Raw genomic sequence first — 18,745 nt, forward strand, 5'->3', positions numbered from 1 at the left:
ACAGAATACAGAATACATGCCCAAAAATGTAATCTGTAACGTATTCCGTTACGTTACTCAATCTGAGTAACGTATTCTGAATACTTAGATTACTTTCGCATTGAATTGCATTTTATAAATGTAGGAATGCGGCCATCAAATCCTGCTTAGGTCTACTAAACAGGCCTATTCTGGTGTGTTCTTCTGTTCCAAATGGCTAAAGTGTTAGACCCACATAGGAGAATGTAAAGGCAACTAAGCTACCTGATACAACTTTAAAATGGCAAGGTGACCACTAAAACTACAGCAGGCGACTAGGCTAATTAAAACAAACAAAATAAATAGGCTACTTTAAGGGCGTAGCCAGAAATTATAATTAAGGTGTGCCTGTGAGATTTTTCGGTGGCATCAACCCAGTACAAGTGAGGGGCGCATATGACAGGTGGAACGCAAATGACTTGTAAATGTAAACACTATGGGCTAGGCAACTGTATATCAGTGCTCTCAAAATGAACGTGATCGCGTAATGACAATCAAAAAACGCACGTTAAAATATGCTAGGCCTACTCGCAAGAATAATTATTCAGAGGCTGCACCATATGATTCATTTTAAAACGTAAATGTAGATCTAATTAGAACAAATAATAATCCATAAAGCTATTTTAAGTTAGAATAAAAAACTTAGAATGCAGTGCCTATTTTAGAGATTGGTTTTATTGTAGGTCTAAATCAACACGTGAACTAGGCTTTGCTTGTTTAGCAAACTGTGTAACCGATTGGCCGAAGTAGCCTGAGCTATTAATACTTGGGAAAATATCCTTTGAACAGACATCAGGAACCACGATCAGTGAGGAACAGGAGTTACCTCCACTTACTTTACTCCTAATTTGCTGTGCAAACAGTCATTTCAGGGTCTCCGATGACGCGTCCATAATGCGCACTGGCTGCGTTTTTAGGCTAGTGCAAGACGGCGGGGCTTGGATTTAAACATGTAAACAATTTGATCATAGATTGCTTTCAGGAGCTTCTGGGAAATGGAGTTGCCTTAATTTATTTAGAGAGTGAACAAACTTATGAAACAGAGAAGTATCGTCATGTAATCCATTGATTTCAACAATGTAACTGTATTCTAAATACCAACTATTTAACTTGTAACTGTATCGGAATACAGTTACTCATAATTTGTATTCTGAATACGTAACGCCGGTACATGTATTCCGTTACTCCCCAACACTGCCTCTCGACTGAAATCCAGAACTCAGCAAGCGTCTTGGAATTAAAATCTGTCTTTAAAGTGCGGTCACATGACAGATGACTTGCGGTGGTTACAGTGAATGGTGATCTTATCCAGTCATAATTTTTCAGAATTGTATTTTTTCCAAATTTATTTGAATCATTTCGCAACCCACCCCTCGCCGACCCCCACTTTGGGAACCCCTGGCCTACATCATCTGGGTGATGGCTTTGAATATGTGTAGCATTTTTTCCACTCACATACCCAACAACTGCTGAACAACGCCGACACACAGTTTCATCTTATCCACCACTCTTTCGCCTGTACTAACGTTACTGTAACTGAAGTTCTCAAACTTGCGATCGTAAAGAGACCAGCGGATCCTCTAACTCTTGTGGGACTAACCTTAGTGCTGCTAATGACTGATGGACTTGACCGACGACCTGACAAAAAAAACATAGGCGCCAATCAGAGCTTCAGGCGAGGCTACAGATTAGCGTTAGGTGTCGCTAAAGAACTCCCGTAACTCTCGCTACTTAACAGTAATTGCGCATGACATTAATTAATCCGCACACGAGTTTTTTTACCGTGTATTCTCCGTGTAAATTCATGCACCGAACCGTGACGCCCGTACCGTTTCGGTTCAATACGAATACATGAACCGTTACACCCCTACTTTACATCATTAACCTATTTCAGTATATAGCCAGATAATGTCCGTAGACGGGCTCTGATATAGCCTTGTCCAAGGTAAATTCCTTTTCTGACTTCTTTCTCTTTATCGCCATGGCGTTTAGAATAAGGAATAAAGTTCGCGAACCCTTCTGGTTTTGTTGCCAGCATAAAAACAAGCTTACCATCGGCCTATCCGCAAATTTTAAACACAAGGGATGAATTGAACTATGACAAAGTTGGACATATAGGCATAGTTCATATTGAAAAAAAGTTATAAAATTTGGAACTCCCCACCGCAGTCTTTTAATACCATCTAATCATAACGTGCGCAGTCTGCGCCATACTTAATCCCAAATCACACCCAAGATTCGCGACGAGATGAGCTGCAACATTCTACCAGCAACTTGATGCAACATTCTAAAACCTTGCAACTGTGACCAGACATGGTGAATGCTTTGCGACGGCTTGCAATGACGTGCAACATCTAATTCACACCATGTAACCTCCTTTCTGTAACGGTTTCGTGTCATTGCGAATCTTTGGTGTGAATTGGGCTTTAAACAGACGATCTGACGGGTTTTAGAAGATTAAATACAACCCTACAACCCTAAACTAAAAAACAGACCAGGCCTCTACTGGAGACCGGCCTTTAACCCAAACCTGTAGCCACGCCAGCCGTCTCTTTGGGACTCGGCTATTATTTGAAGTTTTACGGTAATTAATAAAATAAAATAAATAAAATGTAAAAATACTGAAATTATTCATATTCATTCATTATTCACATGAACTCACTGCAAATATCCACACGCACTAATAAATAATAAATAAATACATAAATAGCAATATTTGTAATTGTTCAGTCTTATATTATTACTTTACTTCTCAGAATACCAGATAAAATCAATAAAAAAATAAGCCAAAATATGTACTCACCTAGTTCCCTCTTTCTGCCTGGTGTATGTTCAGTGTGCAGGTGTGTTCTGCTGTTGATCAGGCCTGTGTGTTCACCCTGTGTGCTCATATCTGTGTGTTCATCCAGAGGAGGCTGTAGAGGAGGTTGGGTTCTGCATGTCTTTCCACACTGGGGACAGGCTTGGTCTCCTGGTAGTCCAGGCTGCTCCCAGTAGCTGCTGATGCACTGCCTGCAGAAACTGTGTCCACAGGTGGTGATGACTGGGTTCCTCAGTACCTGCTCACACACTCCACACCTGGACTGATCCTGGATCAGATCAACACTTAATCTGCAAGAACATCAGACAAAGAATACTTGGACAAATTGCTCCTCAGATAATCTACTGATTAAAATGTGTAATATGCATTATTCTATTCTATTCTGAAAAAAGATTCCAGATTCACAGATTCAAAAGATTTTTTTTTCCACCAAGACGTGTCTCCATGTCGCGGATATATATTTCTCTCCTTTCAGTGGCGACCCCTTTACCTGACTATATGATGCGATGTATCTACATTTCTTATTTTTGGTGAGTACATTTAACCTTGAAGATGTGTAGGCTATTAAAATGCGCACACATTATTGATGTTAACATTTCACCAAAAACATTAGTTCTCTCCATTATATACTTTTAATTACTTTTTCTGTTAGTGAATGTGTGTGTGTTGTCTGTATGCTACTGAGACCTTGAATTTCCCCTGGGGATCAATAAAGTATCTATCTATCTATCTATCTATCTATCTATCCGTAAAACAAACTCGAACAACTGTGCACATTTAGGTGAAATGCTTGGGAAAAAAGATTGGAAGGTATCACAATTGATTGTATTTCTATTTGGTGAAATGGAAAAACAGATTGGATGGCCATGGCATACCACAAAAGCTAGGAAGTAAAGGTATCACAATTGACTGCAGGGAGAATGAGATAATATGAACGGTGGATTCAGACTGGAATGCGTAGGCCTAAGCCAAAACAAAAACGGCTTCAAATTATGTAAGGCCTTATGTCTTTAATATTTAAAAAGAAAATGGAGGAAATGTAAAGACTTCGCAGTTCAGTGAAAATGTCTGCTGATATGAAAGATGTTGCCGTTAACACAACGTCATGGCAAACTTTTTAGAATATGGGAGAAACTGATGTTTCTACAGATGAGATTCCAGACAATGTCCTCGAGAGCTCGAGAAGCGCTGTGGGTCTGCTCTCTCCTTAGATAGATAGATAGATAGATAGATAGATAGATAGATAGATAGATAGATAGATAGAGATACTTTATTGATCCCCAAGGGGAAATTCCTTTCAAGTGACGATAGCCCGACATGTCTCCATGTCGCGGATACATATTTCTCCTCATTTCAGGTTAGGTAAGGTTAGGTTATTTGACATGATAAAGCATTAAACACACTATATCAACTCCCCAGCTGTTTTGCAAGGAGCCACAAGGTTTATGCATGTCACCCCTGAACTTTGCATGTGTAAAAATAACAAGCAAATAGAACACTTCAGCAGAACTGAGGAAATCAGGTCTTTGTGATCTTCTGTAATTACAGTGAGAAGGTTATTTATTTAGCTACTTTTTAAATGCCATTGGGGATCATCTGATAGAAGCCATGTTCATACTGTATGTAGACACAGTCATAGTTGAGAGTTGACACAGTTCTGTATACTGTAAGGTGCTGTGTGTGTGTGTGTATGTGTCTGTGTGTGTGTGTGAGAGAGAGAGAGAGAGAGAGAGAGAGAGAGAGAGAGAGAGAGAGAGAGAGAGAGAGAGAGAGAGAGAGAGTAGAATGTCATGTGACTGACATGTCAACAGACTGATGATTACTCACATTATACCTGATGGAACTGGTTCACTGCTGAATTTGGGCATAACACCCATGGACCGATCACTCTTCATGGACACACAGCTGGGCACTGGAGATGGAGGTCTGTATGTCTGTGGGCTGGTTACATAAAGAGACACAAGAAACGGATTAACATCAACTCATTCCTCTGCGGAGTGATTTGCTCACACTTCCAATAATATTACAACAATACATGCTCCATTTTAGAATGAATCTCTCTATCTCTCTCTCACACACACACAATAGAGTGTATTCCTACCAGCATATCCCATTGTTTTCTATAACATATACATCTGAACATGGTCCATTTAGGAGAGGTTAGTCCTTTCCATCTCATCTATCCAATTTCCTGTTTTGTGTGTGTGTGTGTGTGTGTGTGTGTGAGAGAGAGAGAGAGTGTAGAATTTCATGTGACTGACATGTCCACAGACTGATGATTACTCACATTAGACCTGATGGAACTGGTTCACTGCTGAATTTGGGCATAACACCCATGGACCGATCACTCTTCATGGACACACAGCTGGGCACTGGAGATGGAGGTCTGTGTGTCTGTGGGCTGGTTACATAAAGAGACGCAAGAAACTGAGCTGCACTGTAAAAGTTAATTTACACAGGTTCACAGTGGTGTAGTTAATTTACACAGGTTCACAGTGGTGTAGTTAATTTACACAGGTTCACAGTGGTGTAGTGTCGTTAATTTACACAGGTTCACAGTGGTGTAGTTAATTTACACATGTTCACAGTGGTGTAGTTAATTTACACAGGTTCACAGTGGTGTAGTTAATTTACACAGGTTCACAGTGGTGTAGTTAATTTACACAGGTTCACAGTGGTGTAGTGCCGTTAATTTACACAGGTTCATAGTGGTGTAGTGCCGTTACCTACACAGGTTCACAGTGGTGTAGGCAACCTGCTGTAATCATGGCAGTCTATGGAGTTTGCCACTTCACAGTAGTGAACAGTTAAAATAACAGGAAAATAATGGCAACCCTACTGCTAGTTCTTTATTTAAAAGGGAAATATGTTAGAGAGGAGATAAACTCATTCCTCTGTGGATTGATGTGTCAATTTCTTCACACTTACAGTAATATTACATCAGCAATACATACAGTACAGTTAAGAACAAAATGATTCATACCCCTGGCAAATATTGATTTAATGTTGATTTTTTCTTGACCAATATGTTTGTTCTGACTGAAAATGACACTGCCACATGCCAAATGGTTGTAAGATAATGTGGTAGAAACATGGAATCATTCCTGACTCAAAACCCAGATTGCTGTTAAAAAGGTGCAGTGTAGAATCATTGTGGAGACATGGAGAGGCTTGATAGGTGTTATAAGAACCATTTTGAGAGCTGTGAATGCAAATAAAGATGTGTCCATTGATTATTTAAAAATAATTATTTAAAATTATTTAAAAAAAAATTTGATTCCACGTTTCTACCACATTGTCATAGAACCTTTTGGCATGCGGCAGTGTCATTTTCAGTCAGAACAAACATTAAAGAGAAAATCACACAGACCAACACACAACTACAAAAGGTTCACAGCTACACAGACAGAACAACGCACAAGTGTTACTGCAAGAAGATAAATTCCCAGTGATTAGCCAAATGAGTCCATAATGAGAATACTGTCATGTCCAGGCTATTTCCCTATAGATGGTGCCTACAGATAGTACCTACAGATGGTACGTAAGGGATAATGTATAGAACGCCGGTCATTATCTGGAAATAGGTCCCGACAGGGCGAAACCGGACTTGTTCCACCCTGAAGGGACCTATTTCCCAATAATGACCGGCGTTGTATACATTATCCCGCTTATTACACGGCTACCTGCCAAAACGGAAAAAAATAAACTCCCCACAATATGACTCTTTAGCCTAGCCTACATATATTTGTTACTGTTTCATTGTTGCTTTTGATGATAAACAAATAGTTCACAACACACACTGAACTTGAATCAAACATTCTTTAGAACACAGCTGATCAACCGTCTGCTTTCACTTCTGAATGAAGTTCCAGTATTTGCGGAGTGATATGAAAGACGTGAATTAGAAGCACAAAACCCTTTTTTCTTGACAGCGGTCTGTTATACCGTCTATTATCGATCACCGAACTTTGGGAAGGCCCATTCGAGTGAATGGAGCAGCATTCTTCAGCATTATGAAGAGCTGTGTAATAATATCAGTCTAATGGCCACTATTGCTATTGCATTCTATTTTACCTGCTGCTCCCATGAACATCTGGATTCATTTGCACAGTTTAGGAAGATTATTGACAACACAGACAAGGAACCAAATCTTTTTTTTTCTTTTAGAAAATGAGGTACAAATCGGCACCAGATAAGAACAGAGGGGGTGTTGGGACAGGTATGATGCGTACTGTATCTGTGGATTAACTTACCCTCCATCAGAGTGTGTTGGGACAGGTATGATGTGTACTGTACCTGTGGATTCACTTACCCTCCATCAGAGTGTGTGTGGACAGGTATGATGTGTACTGTATCTGTGGATTCACTTACCCTCCATCAGAGTGTGTGGGGACAGGTATGATGTGTACTGTATCTGTGGATTCACTTACCCTCCATCAGAGTGTGTTGGTTTGCTGCTTTGTTGCACACAGCTGTGTGCTGCAGACTCTGGTCTGAGTGTCTCACTGTGACCTGCAGCCTCCTCTCTCTCCTGAGAGACACTCATCCTAGCAGCAGTGGGAGAGTCTCTCTAGGAATGTACATGAGACATATGCAGCTTTACGTCTTGTTTCATGTGTCACCACATACTATAGATTATAGCTGTAGCTAAACATGAACCGCTATCTTTGTTTTCAGTATTCTGACAAGAAGAAACAACAGAACAAACAGAAGATGATGAAAGAAGCACAACAAACATGCAGCTCTAACTAAACAAGAATCAGTACTGTAGTATGTTTACAAGAAGAACAACAAATGTCTGGAATCTTGAATAGAAATGTTAGAGTGTAGGCCTATAGGCTAAAGTAAATTCCTCAGTACAGATTAAGGTCTTTGGCCACTGTAGTCTAGTTTGCTTTATGACATTTGGGTCTGGATTAAGCGCCCGGTCATCCCATTATATGTTGCAATGGAGTTTAATTAAGAAATATGATTTATTCGGTAGCCTTGGTTTATGTTTAATGTTAGCAAGCAGGCACACATACAACGACGACAAGGTAATGCAACAAAATTCTAATTTGTTTATTCCAAATATTCCCCGTACCGAAAACACAAAGTGAATGACAATATAACACATTAAATAGTGGGTTTCTTACCTTAGACTACAAACTATGTGCTCTCCATAAAAGACAAAAGATGCAGAGTCATTACCCATGTGTTGCATTCAGTGATTTAGCAAACTTTGCTTTTCAACAGAGTCAATGTTTATGAGCTAAAAGTTTGTTTTTCTTATGTTTTTTATAGGTTCTTCATCTTCGAGATACTTTGCATGTGGAATATTTATGAGTTTGAATGCTGTTTGTTCATGTTTTATCAATAATAAAAAGCTTTCCTGCATGCATTAATCTCAATCAAAATAAAACAAGAACATAAACATAACTTAGATTAATTTATATTTGAATTAGCTTTTTCATGTTTTATCCTTAACCTATAATTATAGTTGTATAATTATTTTATACAACTGGGACTCCTAAAACAGATTTATCTAAAGATTTTGAGTAAAGACTAGTAATGTAAGCTTAATTTGTATACAGCATCCACATAAGGGTCTTTGTTGACACAAATCAACCTGTTTAGTTTTATGTTATGTAAAGTCTAGAATGGTTTAAGGCACTCGGTTTCCACACAATGTTCTAGTAATGTCAACTAATTTGGGTTTACAGTGTGACTAGGACCACCCAAGTGAAAGTGTAGTCCCATTATGCCAGTTTTCTTCTTATTACAAACTGCTGAAAGGGCCACAAATAGAACTCTTAATTACAAACAGACTTCAAGAGAAATGTACTGAACATCGTCTACAACTCATATGAGGGGGAGGATCTCACAGTCAGGCAGAGAACTGGATGGACTTGTTCAGTCAGGTGTAGCGATACTATCAAGTGCAAAATATCTCTCATAAATGTTTAACTCTTTCCTCACACAAATGACTGACAAATTACATCACACACACCATGGAAATATGCAAGTAAACAAAAATCAAACTGGAATCTTCTGATCCAAACTCCCAGGTCAAAATCTAGTCTTGTCCCATTGATGTTTATTATTGATGTTGTCATGAATGTTTAACTCTCTCTAGAGTGTCCAGGAAGATAAATTTATAAAGAAACGATCAAAACTACTTAACAGGCTGCATCTTCCAGGCATATAATTTAAAACAATAGGTGGTAAAGTTGAACTCAGAGTTCTTTCTGTGACGTTTTAATAGAACGAACCACCATTTTAAAGATCAATAGTTGGAGATGTATGGACACTGAGATTGCCATTCTGCTCGTACCTTAAACTCCTAGTAATAGGGCCACAAATAGGACTCCATACAAACATTACATTCGCACGTTATGCGCAGTCACCTCTAAACCTCAAGAGAAATGTCACAATAATTGCAAACAATTCATATTTAGTAACAAAGGAACTTACAGTTTAGAGTTTTATTCTCTTGTCATTTCCTTGAGTCTCAGACGCTCCGTGTAGAGAACTGGCTGGACTTGTTCTGTCTCAGGAGGTTAAGGCGTGTTCATACTATCAAGAGCAAAGCAGCTCATGTGGTCATGAATGTTTAAATCTTTCCTCCTCATTCATTTATGTCTCTTCTAGCCTGTTATGCAGCACATGGTCCCGCCCCGGGTCATTTACCCCCCCCCCCCACCAACATTCAAAATAATTTTTATACATCAGATTGTTATATAAATGCTTAATTATGCACATAATGTAGTAGGCCTATTCTACACATATCAACTTATGAAGAACCGTCACCATGACAACAACATGTGTTTTTAGTTCATGCCATCAGAATGTAGAATGCTACATGTACAACTTATTTATAAAGTCTATGTGAATGACCAGCAGCAGGAGAGCTGGTCTCTTCCATGGACTCTGGTGCTTGTGCAGCGTGTGGTCACTAAGTGATCTTGCACAGGGACACAGAGTCTGAATAGCCAAGCTCACACCCTACATAGAGGGGCTCAATGAATGTGGAGGTGCACAGGGACACAGAGTCTGATTAGCCAAGCTCACAGCCTACATAGAGGGCTCAGTGAATGTGGAGTGGAACGTGTGCAGGTGGGTGAGTGGATCCGAGAAGACGCTGAAGGACAGAGTGCCAGCTGGCCAGTCCAGAAACACTCCTGTTCTCCCTCTCCTCCTCTCAGTGTTTTCATACACCACAGCTACACTCACTTATAGTGGAGAGTTACAATATCCATGTTACATATTGATGGGGCATTAAATTACAATATGGGGGTCTTGACCATACCTGCCAACACTCCCGTTTTTCCCGGGTTTCTCCCGTTTTTAGCCCTATCTCCCGGACCCCTCCCGGTTTGTTATTTCTCCCGGGAAACTCCCGTAATTTGCATGGCCCAAACTCCTTTATGAATCGGACCAATATGTTTATCTAATGTTGACCAGTTGCCAGATATTGTATCAAATGCATTATATTCACACAACCCACACACACCATATACAATTTCAACCCGTTTGTCACCTTAACCTGGCAACCTATAACCCAGTTGCGCAGTCGTGTTTAAGCGAGCCGATAGACATGGCAGGTGAAGGCGGTCGCGGTGTCCCCGCAAAGAAACCGAAGTAGGCTACACTTGTAAATTTCAGCAATGTTGGACGCAACAATTTACGTGTATCTTACCCAGTCATATCGACAACCTCCACGCTTTTTGTAAGGTGTGTCGTGTTGATTTTAATGTAGGCCACGGAGGGAAAAATGACATTAGTCAGCACATTAAAACACAGCGGCACCATCGCGCAGAAGAGGCCAGTAAGGGCACACAGGCGATCTCATCCTTCATCACGAAAGTACAGACAGAGGCAGAAAACTTGATGCAAGCCAAACTGAAGATGGCAATGTTGATAGCGCAGAAAAAAATCTAAAGAAATATCAATACATTTATTTATGTCTTCATTTATGGGTAGCTGCTATTGCAATATTGACAAGGAGTCCCCCCCCCCCCGTCGTGTCGAAGGGTCCCCGCACAAATCTCCCGGATTTTGAAAACCAAATGCTGGCAGGTATGGTCTTGACCATTTTACATAGTTGCAGTCTCACAGTTTGCCACTAGGTGACCTCCTGACTATTCTCTTCACAAACTTGCATTTGCAGTTTCGCTGATTGCCACTAGGGGCACCCTTCAGCACTCCACACTGGTATGTCTTTGCAGTTTCCTTGTTTGCCACTAGGGGCACTCTTCAGCACTCTCTACACTTGTATGCCTTTGTAGTTTCCCTGTGTGCCACTAGAGGCAATCTTCAACACAGATGCTTTCAAACAATACAAAACACTCAAAAGAATCTCCCATGGAAATGTATGGGGTTAGATCGGAACACAAACATGTCATCTATGCATATTCTGCCCCTTTCACCACCAAAAGTTGACATGTGAATACATCATGCCAATCATGTAGGCCTATTGTGATCTCGCAGCTGGAGTGATGTTGGAGTGGTGAAGCCTTGCACATGTGCGGTTCTGCCTGAAATAGATGCCTTATAAGTGCAATATGGCCGCCGAGTGGAAGGACTTTGGTTTAAGTAGTTTAATTTGTTTTCCCTTCATGGTACAGCCCTGTTTGCCACTAGGGGCACTCTTCAGCACTCTCTACACTAGCATGCCTTTGCAGTTTCCCTGTTTGCCACTAGGGGCACTCTTCAGCACTCTCTACACTAGCATGCCTTTGCAGTTTCCCTGTTTGCCACTAGGGGCACTCTTCAGCACTCTCTACACTGGCATGCCTTTGCAGTTTCCCTGTGTGCCACTAGGGGCACTCTTCAGCACTCTCTACACTCTACACATTGTCAGAGGGTGACAATTTTTCGGGACTCCCGCAGGTCACAGTATTCCTGCGGCTTTCCCGCAGCACGGGGTAGTAAATTTCACTGTTGGTAACGTGATTGGGACGGGACAGGAAATAATAAACGGGAGCTGGCGGGAAGCCAGAGAGTATTAACTTAAAAAAATTACGCTGCAATGCAGTGAGTGCGCCCAAAGACGTGAGGCATTTCGTTTTAGAAAAGAGAACCAATTACAACCCACAAAACGTTTTTTGTTGATCGGTAGCCTATCAGAGCAAGACAAGCAGCTGCCCTGTTCACAATCAATCAGCTTCAGCGATAGGCCCTAAGGCAAAATGGATGCAAAGAAACAGTTACAGCCCAGACAGCATTTACATCTGTGCCAGATCCGTTTTTGAATCGGCAGATTCGCGCAGCAGTCGCACTCACTATGCAGATCTGCACCAACTTTGCGCCAGACTTGTCTGTAGCTTCTGACTGTGACAGTCCATCCAGCGGGTGCGGCGCCTATCCGGGGCAGCTTCGCAGACCAGACGCGCCACAACTGAATTGAGTCCGCCCGGCGGGTGTGGGCCAGATCCTCAGGAGCTGCGCAGACCTGACGCGCCACAACTAACGGAACACTTTCCCCCCACATAAACCTGCAACTGCAACTACGTTATGTGATTATGCAGAGTGGAAGACAGGCTGCACCGTCTTTGTGATTATTGGTAAGTACATTATACAAGTATCATTTTAAATGTAAACTGGTGTTCATGTCATTTTAGTCTGCTAAATATTTAGGCCTGTTCTGTATTAAACATGAAAGTTTACAAACTTAGTTTACTCTGAAATTCTGACAACCTGAAATGTGCCAGACAAGCTGGGTAGTAGCTACGGTTAGCTTGTAGTCTAGGTTCTTTTAAACATGCATCCACAACTATGTGAACATGAGCTTTAAGGCTAAATTGGTGAGCTTTGCTTATTATTCACCAAAATCGCTTAATATCGTGTCCATTGTGTGTTAGCTGCAAATTCGTAGCCATTTGTCTGTCGCTAGCCTTGCTGCTAGTAGCACTGCAGGTAGCTTTAGACCGCCAGCGTTTTTTAAGCCTGTTTAAAATGGATTTAGATTGGAAAAACTTGGCTGTAAAGCCTTTTATCGAAGGTCCACAAGAATTGTCGCTGTCCTCCAGTTTATCCGGTTTGGGATGCAATGCGTTGTTGGCATACTATAACGTTACTGTTATAAAATAAATAATCTTTGGATGTTGAATCTAATATTTACTCTTTGTTTCTTTGCTTTGTGTGCTTTTTGTACGTCTCACAGGAGCAGTGAGGAAGAATCGCAGGTTGATGCCTAACTTTAACGTTAGTCCATTGGGCTAGTTTTTGCCCTGGTCCTCTGACATCCATCCGTGAACGGCGCTGCTATTCACCGTCTGCTCGAAAATATTTCTCAGGACAGCTACTAGCCTCTGCGAGAGATCTGCCGCTGCCGCGACCAAGGAACTGCTGCTGACCTGCGAGCTGCCATGATAGCAGCCTGCCCTGCAGTCTGGATTGAGTAGCCTAGCTAACGTCGAAGAACTCTCACGAAACAACAAACTGTCGCTGTCAAAGTCCACCGACCTGCTGATCTGCAGGATCGCCCAACTGTTCTGTGCTTTCAGTGCTCCCCAGACTGCCAGTAATCTTCCTCCGACACAGCTGAGCGCCGTCGTCATCATCATCGGGACATCAGCCGGTTAGATGCAACGGACTATGTTAACATGACATTTTCTTTCAGTGCGTTTAGCGGAGTTTGTTTATCAACATAGCTTAAGCCTTATATTTTACATATTGGTTTCTGTTATGTTGTAAGCCTAGGCCTAAGCTCAGGCTAGCGGACACAGTGTTCTCTTTTGCCTTTTTAAAATAAAAAACTATTTAGAAAATTACAAATTGTGTGGGTCTTAATTGTCTGATAGCTTAAATATGAATCACAGACCAGGGCCAGATGAGCCCCAGATGTAGAATATGAGTCTGGGCCAGATCCGCACCAAATGCCATGGCAATATTAACTGTACTGGGCCAGTTCTGGCCCAGATCTGTCTCTGATCCGTAATTCCAACCTGTTCCGGTATTGGCCCGTTGGAAGAAATGACCCCGGGGCAGGTCCGTTTAGAGGATCTGCGCCAAATGCTAATGGAGATCTGGACCAAATCTGGCCCAAATATATTTTGCTGTCTGGGAGGCGAAAGTGTCAGCAAAGGACAGCTATATTCAATTGCAGGAGCTGTCTGGGAAAGCGATTCTCGTTGAGTTTAATTTGTCATGCAATGTTGGGGAAAGGCACCTCGACGATCGCATTCCTCAATTTATTTATCGCATAACCCTGGCGGAACACAAAAAATAGTTTTGTTTACTCATAGCAACAACGTTGCTAGGCTATGCTTCGCTGGTTTAACGTGATGAGAACGGTGCAAACTTAACTGATGGGATGAGATCTAACTATTAGGGCTGCACGATATATCTAAAATCTATCGTTATCGCGATATCAACGCTTGCGATGGACATACCGCAAAGATTACTTAATTTTCGATACATTTTGATACATTTTCTGTGCCGTGCGCATTCCATGGCCTACAGTCTATGATGTATTCACATTCTGAATGTCAACATATTTTACCAAACCGATGCTGTCATGCAGCCCTAGAAGCCCGTCCCCTACCAGTTTAGGTGTGTGGTGTTTTAGGTGTTGAGGCAAGAGCTAAGTCGTGATGGCTGAAGATAGTGAGTCAAGCGAGGTAGGCTACACTTAGCTGAAGAGGAATTGGTGACTAAAGCACGTCTGTTATATGGAAATATTTTGGTTTTATAAAGGACGACGTATTACAAACACAGCACCAAATGCGTCCTTCTCCACCGTGTTAAAATAAACAATTTCTTTCGTTGTTGTTATAGGATCAGAAGATAGCCTATCTATTTTCACTGTAAGGCTTGTATTTCATGATTTGCATTTAGCAAAAGCCCCAGACAGCAGCAGAGAGGTAATCAGGATTATTTGTAAAAGTTGTTTAGCCTACTTCGTTAGCCTGGACTGTGCGATCGCAGCCACTTACTTTCACTTTCTGCTGCCCTCGTAGTCGGCATGCCGGTAGCCTAATAACGTGGGATGCGCAGCGTATGAGGTTAGACTGGGCTACTTAAGATTTTAGATGAGTGACCGCCGCGATATAGCTTAAGTAGGCCTAGTTTTTTTGCTAGGCCCAGCGAAGGCTGGCAATGTGGAATATTCCGCTGGTTGGTGCACAAGTATTCAGATTGGCTGTCTATCCGTCTTTTACGAGGATTTTCTTGGAGCACATCTTCCACACAACTTCGATAGCCTAGTCAGTAGGTATCTTAGCTGTTCACTTTCATCAGGCCATATAAAGCCTAGGCTACATAATATACTGCTCAAAAAAATTAAAGGAACACTTACACTTACACAATTGTTAAAACCCATTTTTTGAAACCTTCCACCCTTCTCTCCATTCTCAAACTACATTCACAGAATGTCTGACAGTTCTTGCAAAATAAAACACTCGCCTTAAAAGTTTTTCTTATGCTCAGAACCAAACAGTGTCAGAGCACCAATCCAGTGTATGATTGAAGTGTCCCCTTAATTTTTTGAGCAGTATATTTATATTGTTTATGTAGAAAATTATACATTTATTTCTGTAATTATACATTTACCCCCCCCCCCCCCCCCAACCCTACAGTCAATGTTAGCAGCAAGTAGAATGGAGAAAAACATTAAATATTTAAATATCGCAAGTTATATCGTTATCGCAGTACTCAATAATGTTATCGCATATCGCATGTTTTCCTAATATCGTGCAGCCCTAGCCCTGGGCACTGTGCACAGTATTGTACATACACCACAATGGAAAATGACACCAGGGCAATAATATTGGTCATTACCATTGACAAGAGGGAAACATCAAGAAACTCAGTCATCATGGAGAAAAGAGGCATTCATCAGGACTATGGATGGGCTTCTCAGTGAGCTGAAGCTTGTTGAGGTCTGCACAGATGCCCATGTTCAGATATCTGCCCTCATGAGTAAGTAAGGATTAGAATTGTGTACCAGAATTTAAATTTGTTTGATGATCTGAAACATTTAGGTGTGACAAACATGCGGAAAAATTAAGAAATCAAGGAGGAAAACACTTTTTCACACCACTGTAAATTATTATTTACTTCTCTTGCCCAGACAAAGGAAAATGCAAAGACATTGGTGTGCAGCACAGCCTAGACATGTGGCATGGAGCCAAGAACTTGGCCAAAAGGATCAATGCTGTAAGTGGACTACTCAGGGCAAAGTATTGCCTTTTTTAAAATACTTTAATACTGGCATGAAAAAAAAAATCAAAACATGTATTATTACAGTATGTCAAAGACTGCTTCTTAGTCGACCAAAATGCAGGATAACCAACACACACATAGTATTTACACAAAACTATACTCATGGGGTGCAGCACAGGAACAATATAACAATGACACAGAAGGAGCAGAACAAAACTAGGGGTTTAAATACACAGGGGTTTAACCAGGCTAACAGGGCAACACATCTACAATATAACAATCACACAGAAGGAGCAGAACAAAACTAGGGGTTTAAATACACAGGGGTTTAACCAGGCTAACAGGGCAACACATCTAAACATGTCATAAGGAGAGAGGGCACTTTATATCAAATAAGCCAGCAGGAGTTCATTTGGCCAGCAGCAATAATCTAGTCAATGACTCTCTTTGTTTGTTTGTAGAGGTTTTGTTTTGATCTTTATCGTCAATGAAGAATTAAAAGAAGTATCCTCCTGTTTGTCATGCCCCATCTACATGTCTCAATTATGTGAAAAAAGTGAACATTCAGTGAGAGAGAGAGAGAGAGAGAGAGACACCAAGTCAGCAAAAAAGAGATCAAATCTGTCTGCCTTATGCAGAGGAACGCCAGTCATAAACTCAAACAGCCCTTTGAGAGCTCATAGACATCCTCTGAGAGCTCCGCCTACAGGCCATTGGAGGGATAGACACACAGGAGCACAGAGCAAATGCCAGCAACAAAAGTAGGTGTGATGGACCCAGCACAAACTGGCATCGGCGTCAGCAACAGTGTAAACTAATAGTTGTGAAGTAGCTAGCATTGCCACGACTGAAAGCTGTGCTGTATTTTCACTCATGGTTTTAGGAAATCATTGTTAGATACTAGACTGAACTTCTCTGCTTGGTTGATTATGCAAAATTATTATATATTATAAAGCTTAATGGTTATTTGCATTAAAGGGGAATTGGAATGAGAATTCTACTGTATGCTCAGTGTTTAACATGAGGAAAATGTGTGTTTCCTGTTGAAATATTACAGCCATAAACAAAGTCACAAAGTGATACGGGCTCATCTTAATAATAAATAATATTTTATATAGCGCCTTTCTCAAACCCAAGGTCGCTTAACATAGTAGAAGGAAAACATAACAACAGACAGACAAACAATAACAAAACAATAACAATACAACAAGACAAGCTATGTGTATGGAGCTATGTGTTGGGTGTAGAGGAGAAGCTATGTGTGTGGAGCTATGTGTTGGGTGTAGAGGAGAAGCTATGTGTGTGGAGCTATGTGTTGGGTGTAGAGGAGAAGCTATGTGTGTGGAGCTATGTGTTGGGTGTAGAGGAGAAGCTATGTGTGTGGAGCTATGTGTTGGGTGTAGAGGAGAAGCTATGTGTGTGGAGCTATGTGTTGGGTGTAGAGGAGAAGCTATGTGTATGGAGCTATGTGTTGGGTGTAGAGGAGAAGCTATGTGTATAGAGCTATGTGTTGGGTGTGGAGGAGAAGCTATGTGTGTAGAGCTATGTGTTGGGTGTAGAGGAGAAGCTATGTGTGTGGAGCTATGTGTTGGGTGTAGAGGAGAAGCTATGTGTATGGAGCTATGTGTTGGGTGTAGAGGAGAAGCTATGTGTATGGAGCTATGTGTTGGGTGTAGAGGAGAAGCTATGTGTATGGAGCTATGTGTTGGGTGTAGAGGAGAAGCTATGTGTATGGAGCTATGTGTTGGGTGTGGAGGAGAAGCTATGTGTATGGAGCTATGTGCTGGGTGTAGAGGAGAAGCTATGTGTGTGGAGCTATGTGTTGGGTGTAGAGGAGAAGCTATGTGTGTGGAGCTATGTGTTGGGTGTAGAGGAGAAGCTATGTGTGTGGAGCTATGTGTTGGGTGTAGAGGAGAAGCTATGTGTGTGGAGCTATGTGTTGGGTGTAGAGGAGAAGCTATGTGTGTGGAGCTATGTGTTGGGTGTAGAGGAGAAGCTATGTGTGTGGAGCTATGTGTTGGGTGTAGAGGAGAAGCTATGTGTGTGGAGCTATGTGCTGGGTGTAGAGGAGAAGCTATGTGTATGGAGCTATGTGCTGGGTGTAGAGGAGAAGCTATGTGTATGGAGCTATGTGCTGGGTGTAGAGGAGAAGCTATGTGTATGGAGCTATGTGTTGGGCGTAGAGGAGAAGCTATAATTGTTGTCGCTCATAATTATTGGTTACATAAGTGTTGTGTTGCTAAAATAACGACTAGTCTCAACTTTCAATGCATCAATTCACCTGTTTATATCCAGAAACAAAACAAACAGCGCACACCTACGGCCTTTCAGTGTCAAATTGTTGTGCCCGTTCCAGGCGGGCGCTGTGTGTGTCAACATCTGGCCCGTGTACCACAATGTCGTCCAAATAGGCCATGGTACCGGGGCAGCTGGCAAAGATTGTGGACATGATCTTCTGAAAACTGAGCCCAAAAGGCATCCTCATATAGTGGTACAGGCCAGAAATGGGTGATAAAAGCCGTCAGGTTCCGACTCTCTGGGTGCAGAGGGATTTGTAGGTAGCCCTGATGTAAGTCCAACTCAGTGGCGTAACGAGCCAACACCGGGCCCATATGCAGGATTATCAAGGCGGGCCCCCCTTCTACAGCACGTGATAACGCAATGTCCACGAGTAGGCTACCATGAATAGGACAGGATAGGATAGGATGACTGACAGGATAGGATGACTGACAAAATCAGGAGTACGTGCACCACAAAAAC

The 18,745-nt window shown here is 41.6% G+C and overlaps 1 protein-coding gene and 1 long non-coding RNA gene across 9 annotated transcripts in view; one reads left to right on the plus strand and one right to left on the minus strand.

The window, feature by feature from the left end:
• Positions 1-9,373, minus strand: part of LOC143136422 (NLR family CARD domain-containing protein 3-like) — a 196,126-nt gene extending 186,753 nt beyond the window's left edge. For 5 of the 8 annotated variants that reach the window (XM_076297192.1, XM_076297166.1, XM_076297173.1 and 2 more), the window contains exons 1-3: positions 9,293-9,373; positions 7,270-7,409; positions 5,127-5,240 (exon numbers count right to left, since the gene is read on the minus strand). In XM_076297192.1, the coding sequence (XP_076153307.1) occupies positions 5,127-5,240; positions 7,270-7,385 (230 nt within the window). In that variant the 5' untranslated portion in view covers positions 7,386-7,409; positions 9,293-9,373. Of the gene's footprint in view, positions 1-2,821; positions 3,130-4,666; positions 4,781-5,126; positions 5,241-7,269; positions 7,410-9,292 lie in introns of all 8 variants that reach the window. The other 3 variants (XM_076297127.1, XM_076297143.1, XM_076297135.1) reach the window with 3 other exon arrangements.
• On the plus strand, positions 729-13,836 carry LOC143137686 (uncharacterized). The gene is made up of 3 exons (XR_012990061.1): positions 729-1,065; positions 12,034-12,384; positions 12,984-13,836. It is a non-coding gene; the product is annotated as an uncharacterized LOC143137686 (long non-coding RNA).
• The last annotated feature ends 4,909 nt before the right edge of the window (positions 13,837-18,745 follow it).

Source organism: Alosa pseudoharengus, unplaced genomic scaffold (genome assembly GCF_046254945.1).
Source record: "Alosa pseudoharengus isolate Yale_2024_CS ecotype anadromous, Long Island Sound unplaced genomic scaffold, YU_APseudo_1.1 YU_APseudo_1.1_scf_1, whole genome shotgun sequence".
Taxonomy (NCBI): Eukaryota; Metazoa; Chordata; class Actinopteri; order Clupeiformes; family Clupeidae; genus Alosa; species Alosa pseudoharengus.